The sequence below is a fragment of the Vitis riparia genome, chromosome 1 (assembly GCF_004353265.1).
Source record: "Vitis riparia cultivar Riparia Gloire de Montpellier isolate 1030 chromosome 1, EGFV_Vit.rip_1.0, whole genome shotgun sequence".
Classification (NCBI taxonomy): domain Eukaryota; kingdom Viridiplantae; phylum Streptophyta; class Magnoliopsida; order Vitales; family Vitaceae; genus Vitis; species Vitis riparia.
In genome coordinates this window covers 15,805,391-15,813,503 of record NC_048431.1, presented here as the reverse complement: position 1 = coordinate 15,813,503, position 8,113 = coordinate 15,805,391, and the positions used below count along the sequence as shown (strand labels likewise).

Genomic DNA, 8,113 nt, shown 5'->3' with positions numbered 1-8,113 from the left:
GAGGCTTGACTGTCTTTAGACTTTCAGAAACTCCCAAGGAAATCCCAATGATCACCGAATGAACTACAATCAATGACTCCAAAACCTGGACTATCATGCGATGGCGGGCGAGCTCCGGTGATCTCGGTACATCGGTGGCAAAGCTGGACCCACCGCGGGTGACCATGCGCAGGATTTCATGCGCTGGGGAAGGGAATGAAATAAACGGGAAAGGATTCATGGGGTATGGTTGAGAAGATGTTGAATTGAATGATGGTAGGGGGATCCTATTCCATGAGCATGGAACATGAGAATCAGTGGGTATGAGGGCTAAGGTGGCCATGAAGCACGTTGGAGGTGACGATAATGGCCACCAGAACAGCATTAACTAAGGCGGCGGAAGAAGAGGATGCATGTGGATCACACGAAGTGAAAGATGAAGTGGAGGTCCTGTCCCGAACGTCAACATGTAGGCGTTGCTTCCTGATGGCGACATCATCGACATTGAAGAGGTCAGATGATCAGCAGAACGGGAGGGTTTGGTTGAGCTCTTGAATTCGGTACGAGACGGAGCATATTGAAAACGCCAATTTCATTGAGATTTATTGCATGTTTCAGATGGGTGTCCTTTTCGATGTCGGAAAGTGCTTGAAGTTAGGATATAATGCTGAAGACAGTGGAGGACCTGATGGATACGAAGATAACGATGATGGATATGGAAGTGGGCGTTAAAGGAAAAATGGGTATATGGTGGTGGGAGGTAGAGAGAGAAAAGGTGGCAGCGCGGGTATTAGGGAGTTTGGGGTATGAAGGGATGGATGTGAATGGGGAATAATGAAATGATAGAATGGGCAAGGAAGCAACACGCAAAGCAGGTCAGCCTATTCGCCAAGAGTTTTAGCACTAGGCACTGATTTAAGGCTGACATTATGGTCAGCACGAAGCGCTGTGACAAGTTTAATATGGTCAGGCTGGTTGCAGTCATCTACCAGTACACAGAGCTGGGCAGTGTGCTTCTCAATCACCTTAGCACCTTCATGGTGGCCTCGTACAAGTCCACCATGAGCCAATGATTTCCTCAGGACAAACTGCAAAGCTGTCATGAGGTCCAAAGTCTCACCTAGAGGGGCACCAGCAGCCTCATCCACAACAGCTTTATCTCCAGATTTTCCTAAGTGTAAGTTCACAAATGAGAAGCGTCCTTCCTAGATGATCCCGGTATACAAGCCTGCCCGAATAGCCCCCCAAACATGATATCAACCAATACATTAGAGCCTCAGTTCAAACATTAAACTAAGCTCTCAAACAAAATGCCATAAAAACTTCAGCGGAGTGATGGTCATGGCACTTCCCTGACTAGGGGAACTCTAACTCAAGGAATGGGCAGTAAAGCACATGAATCCCGGAAGCCTTGCTACTGAGCTTTTTTAAAGATGCCCCAATGCAAGCAACTAACCCCAGACATGATACTTACGCTAAACACATCAGAAGCGAAAGACACAATGGAGGAAAGCAGAGCATATAAAAGAAGAAATAATGCAACCAAATCTAGCTCTCTTCCATGAAAATCACTAAGAGCCAAGAACCGGTAGGAGGTTCTTAACTGCTTTTAACACACTAACAAGTAGCGGAATCATAACGCAACACATACAAGAGAAAACAGAGTCTAAGTGAATGGAAACCGAGAAATGGGTTCAACACGTTAGACAACCAACATAAGCATCCAAGCGTTATGAAGAAACATCGAATGACTGAAATAATGGAGAGCTTAAGGTGTAAAAATAGCTGAACCTGAGCGATCCTCTCGATCCGAAGTCGTTTTGGTCCTCAGCCCGTCGCCCCCTCCCTCCTCCGTTCCTTTTCTCCTTTTCCCCCCTCTTTTTTTTTCCTTCTGTTTCTATCTTCCACAGCAAGCCACTACCGACTCCACTGTTGCTCCACTCAGCAAGTATGGCACCCCCGACCACTAGCATGGCTGGCCATCTTGACTTGTTGCTTCCACCAGCTCGTCTCATGCATCGAAAGGGGTCCCTCCACTTGCCTAGGATGCTGCCAGCTGCTAGTGATGAGGAGGCATCCTTCCAATGTTATTATTACAAAAAAACCTAAAGTCCCCAGCTCTTGAAAGGGGGTCTACAAATATGCCCCTCTTCGGTAGAGTTCACAAGTGTAAGGAACATGAACACTAGAGTGAAAAGAAAGTGTGAATAGTGAGTAGAATGAGGTGAACTCTACCGAAGAACCAAAGAGACCCCCACAAGGACACCGGTGAAACACGGACTCACTCAGGTCAATAGACGAACACAAAGACTTTAATCCTAAAAGAAAAAGGATGTCCCAAGGTGACCCTGAAAAACATTGGGGACCTAAACTCTCTCTAAGACGTCTCCACAAGTGACTCGAAAAACCATATCAAAGGTGAGTAACGGTCGAACCACTCTTGGAGTACAGACAAGAACGCGTCTAAAGGAAACTGCCCTACGTGGACCACGAGACGAATATGCGATAAGCACAGGGTAACGAAGCGAGGAAAACCGAGGACGAATGCCAAACCATGAAGGTGAGATGTGCAATGCCAATGAATATGAATGCTAGGAGCTGTGACTCTGAATGACGAGACTGACTCTAAACACCAAACTGAGAAAATAATAGCTCTGGAAGCCAAACCAAAAAGCTAACTCTAAACGCTAAACTAGAAGGCCCATAAGTGAAGACCTACGGTGGTGATACAATAAAAATGCCCATAGATGCCAGTCTATGGTGGTGATAACTGAAACAAATGCTCATAGATAAAAATCTATGGTGGTGAAATCTGAAATGCCCATAGATAGCTGATCTATGGTGGTGATAAAACTGATCAAAGCCCAAGGATGAAAATCCATGGTGGTGATATAACTAAACAAAGCTCACAGACGAAAGTCTATGGTGGTGATAATGGATCAAAGCCCATAGATGTAAATCTATGGTGGTGATATAACTGATCAAAGCCCAAGGATGAAGATCCATGGTGGTGAAATAACTGAAATGCCCATAGATAAAAATCTATGGTGGTGAAATCTGAAACAAATGCTCATAGATGAAAATCTATGATGGTGAAAAACTGATCAAAGCCCATAGATGAAAATCTATGGTGGTGATAATCTCAAAGGCCCAAAGATGAAAATCCATGGTGGTGAAATAACTGAAATGCCCATAGATGCCCGATCTATGGTGGTGATAATCTGAAATGCCCATAGATGTCTGATCTATGGTGGTGAACCTGAAACAAATGCTCATAGATGAAAATCTATGATGGTGAATATGAAACAAAGGGGATGCCCTAAACAAACTGAAAATAGGGGGATACCCTAAACAAGCTGACAATAGGGGGATGCCATAAGGGATAACTCGTAAAGATCGACAAATGGGTCTGACAACCATGAAATCAAAACGAGACACGGTAAACCCAAAGAGAGGGGGTATGCCCCAGTAGAAAAGCACTAAAGGGGATATGCCCCAGTGTGACGACTCACAAAGATCAAGAAATAGATCGAGTAGTGAGAAAAATCGCAAAAGATCTGGTGGACTCAAGGATGGGGGTATGCCCCAGTAGAAGAGCACTAAAGGGGGTATGCCCCAGTGTGACGACTCGCAAAGATCAAGAAGTGGATCAAGTGATGAGAAAAGTCGCAAAAGATCTAGTGGACTCAAGGATGGGGGTATGTCCCAGTGTGACGACCCATAAAGATCAAGAAATAGAATGAGTAGTGAGAAAATCCGCAAAATATCTAATGAACTGAAGGATGGGGGTATGCCCCAGTGTAAGATAGTAACCAACATAAGACAGAATGTCACCAAACAAGACACTCTGGCTGGGATATGCTCAATGATGATGCAATGAACAGGATATACATAGCCTCAATGAACAAACGCTAAAACAAGACCAAACATCACCAAAACTATGCTGACAAAGCAAAACCAAAATAAGGGATCAAACAAATGCTGACCAAAACCCTAAGTCCGAAATGTAAACAAATCAAGACACAATATGGCAACTATCAATATGAGTACATCATCACAAATATATCAATAATCTAACAGGTCCTACCATCATGGAAGATGTTGAACCTAATGCCCAAAGGCATGTGAAAACTCAACCAGAAAGCCCGAGACTAGTCTGCATCTTCCTCTGATCAAGAGAAGAGGATAAAGTCAGGTAAGATGATGAAATATGTAAGCTCAAAAGGTGTAAGGTTCTGATAAGATGGGTGTAGATATAACGGTGTCCAATGTAGGATGTATGGGTGCGTAACAAAGATAAGTGAATATCCAAATCAAACTAGGTACCCTGAGAAGACTGAGCCCAGGGTGTCAATGACTCCATGATCCATCGAAAGCAACAATCATAAACACGAAATGGAGTCTCAATGTCAAAATCAGCAAAGTGGCCATGCCCTAGTGCGAATGCATCATCTCAGAATGGGTAAACTCTCAGTGCAGAATGATCTCCGAAAAGTAAGTGTCCGGCATAAACTGTCATCTCACAAAATCATCATCGATGAGTGGGTCATGCCCCAATGTAAGCATCCCCAAATCAAACATCGATGAGAGGGCTATGCCCCAGTGTAAGCATCTCCAAATCAAACATCCATGAGAAAAGCATAACCAATCATGCATCATCTGATCCAATGAGAATAATTTTCGACGGTTAAAAATGGTGGTCTCCCAATGGAAGCTCTCTCTTGATGAGGTTCCATGATTGAGATTCAAGGACCGAAAATGATTTTTCCTTTAAAAACCTGCTCTGATATCAAATGAAAATGTGAACCTCAATAATGGACTACACCTAGAGGGGGGTGAATAGGTGTTGTAGAACAATTTAAAAATTCTCTCAACAAAGATTACCTAACCTTAAACTATCTTAATGTCAAGAAACTTCTCTTCCAACAAATTATCAACAAAGCATAACATCCACAAGCTAAAATGTATGCATCAACACTCTCCCAACAATTTATAAATGCAAAACACATGCAAATGCTTCAACACTCCTCAAAAATAAATCAAAAGAACAATCATGTCCTCAACTCTTATCAATTGACTCCATGATATCATTAAACAAAATGAACAGAAAAATTATTAAAGATATTCCATGAATCATGACACTTATATCACCTCATATTTCTTCCATTCAACATGTATGCCCAAGTAATCAATGATATCAAAAACAAAAAATAAATCAAAGTGTAGAGTGAGAGAAAGAGACAATGAACACCGGATTTTTAACGTGGAAAACCTCCGAAGAGATCAAAAACCACATGCCTATCATCAATTGAAAAACTCCACTATGAAGAATAAAAATTGAGTACAAGGTTTTACCTAGCTCAAGCCAACCAATCCTTCTCGGACTACTTGACTAGTACCTTCACTTTCAGCTTCTGACCTTCTTCTTTTGAAGCACACTTGGAGTCCGCACCAAGCTCAATCTTGGCCTCATCTTGAATCCACACAAGAAGAAAATGGGTTTTTGCACAAACCCAAATAGAATGAGAGATTGAGATATGAGTGAAGGAATGAATCAACCCATTTATTGCTCAAGAAAATCCATTAAAAATTAGTTTGGAAAACATTAAGAGAAGTGGATTTTCTTTGCAATCAAAAACCCCAAATTAGGAAAATAAGATGAGAAAATGAAGAACACATGGAGTGGATGCTCTCTCCAAGTTTTCTGCAGTCTCTACCTAGAAAATGAGAGAAAATTGATTCTTAAATTGTAAAAAGAAGCCCTTAATCTAATGACTGAGATTTGATCTAAAAAAAAATTAGTTGGATCGATCCACCCCTACACCTAGATCAATCTAGAAACAGGAGAATGAAAGTCTTGCACCAAAAACCATTTCTCCCAACTTTCTAACACATTTAAAGATTAAAAACTGGGTTGATTCACATTCAATCACCACACACTCGACTACATACCTCGACCTCTTAACAAAGTCTTAGTCTTCAAAGTCAAGTAGTCCGAAGAGGAATTGGAAAGCCGAGTTAGGGGACACTTAGGAATTTTGTCCGGAATTGTCAACCTAACTAAAAACTCACAATAACTAATTGCATAAAAGATAGTTTAGGTAGAACTAGCTATTTCTTATGAACTAACCTAGTAAAAGGAAAGAGTGGTATATCAATGTGGTATTAAACGGATCAGAAGACCAAGTGTCTAATACTTGGATCTTTGGATAATGTGTTGCAATAACAATACATGTCTATTACTAGAGACTTTGACATTTTCTTTATAGTTTGCAATCGTTATTTAGTGATTAGGGTAGGTCGGCTTTGACAAGATACTCTTAGGACTGTTATGAACCCAATATTCATATGATCTTAGAGACCTTGCCATTTTCTTTCGGGATGGCTAAGGGGATTCTCAAATATTATAGGATGGTCATATGGAAGTCAAAAGTTCTTCAAGTTCTTCTCTTAAGAAGAATAAGAACAATACCAAATAAGAAAAGTTCAAGAGAAGAATAAGAGAGCAAGCTCAAGTGCAAATGATTCCTTTGTGACCTTTTAGGACACTAGAAAAGGAATGTCATGTTTACCTAAAGAAAAAAAATGAAAGTATACATCATTTTCTCATTGTTGAATATTTAGTGATGGATTTTATGATTTATGGTGAATAGATTTCAGCCCCACTATTTCTAAGTCCTTATGGGATATTCAACAAACGAGAAGGTTAAATGATGATATTATACTTACCTTAACTTCAAATGTAATGTTAGTTATTGAGGTTAGTGGGATGTAATATTCTTTTCTTTTATATATATTCCATTATCACTTTGCCAAGTGATGAGAATTATGATCTCAGGATTAAACCTAGCACTAATTAAACATTTGATTTCTAAACCTAGGTCATATTAATCTATATAGGATCCAAAAATTGGTAAAGTTTGTACTCTTTGATTCCAGAAGATCTTTCAATTTATGAATCTTGTATAGATGGTAAAATGACCAAGAGGACTAGAGCTAAGAAATGTTTAGAGTTAATGCATACTGACATGTATGGAACTTTTACTATCAATGCATGGGGAGGGTATGGGTATTTCATCACTTTTAGTGATGATTACTCTAGGTTTGGATATGTACATAGGAAATTTGATGTGTTGGATACATTCATTGAATTTAAGGCGAGATCGAATAACTTATTGGGTATACATAGCAAGTCACTTCGATTAGATCAAGGTCATATGTCTAGTAAGTTTAATTCTTTTCATTGGAGCACGAGATTATTTCCCAGTTATGTACACCAAGGTCTCTATTGCAAAATGGATAGGTGGAATAAATATACCACACTTGGATGGACATAGTGAGATTGTGGATAGGTTTCTCATCTTTTCCCGGATTCTTTTAAGGATATGTCTTATAAACTATGTAATACCTCTTTTGGGGATATGTCTTATAAATTGTGTAATACTTTTTTTTTTTCTTAAAAGGTATATCAATTAATAGGAAATCTAAGAGGATTTTTGGGTTATTACCTTATAGTCAAGATCATCAAAAGATATTTGTGGACATAAATTTCAGATTTTTTATGAAAACTATATGATAAGGAATAAGACAAAAAGTGATATAGATTGGAGGATATATTAAAAGATAGTCCCATATTGCATAGGATACTATGGATCCAAAGGGTTAAATGTATACCATGCCTATGATTTCTAATACATCAGTGCCTCATCGTAGTGGGAAGTTTATATAACATAGATTATGATGAAGCAGTGAGCAATGTTTGTGCTCACTTAAGGTAAGGAGTTATGAAGAGGTAGTTAGAATCTTTGTATTCTAAAATAATTTAGGTTCCTATAGAAGCACCTAAAGGGATAAAACCCATAGGTGTAAATTGGTATACAAGAGGAACACAAGAGTAGATGAAAAACTTAAGTTTTATATGGCTAAGGTTGTAGCTAAAGGTTATAGTTTGAAATTTTGTTTCAACTATGGAAAACCTTTTCAACAATGGTCATACTCAAATCCATCATATCACTCTTATCTATTACAATGTGTCTCATTTATGAGATTTAACAACCAAATATTTTCATAGCAAAGGGTCTTGTGTGTACAAGAAGGCATAAGGAAGTGTGGTGATGCTCTAAAATCTTGCAAG

General features: G+C 39.5%; 1 protein-coding gene across 1 annotated transcript; it reads right to left on the bottom strand.

Moving 5' to 3' along the window:
- Positions 1 to 860: 860 nt before the first annotated feature.
- Positions 861 to 1,994, bottom strand: LOC117920486 (40S ribosomal protein S12-like). The gene is made up of 2 exons (XM_034838056.1): positions 1,901 to 1,994; positions 861 to 1,150 (listed from the first exon to the last, which is right to left on the bottom strand). Exons 1-2 carry the CDS (start codon positions 1,992 to 1,994, stop codon positions 861 to 863), a joined length of 384 nt encoding a protein of 127 aa, XP_034693947.1.
- Between the last annotated feature and the right edge of the window lie 6,119 nt (positions 1,995 to 8,113).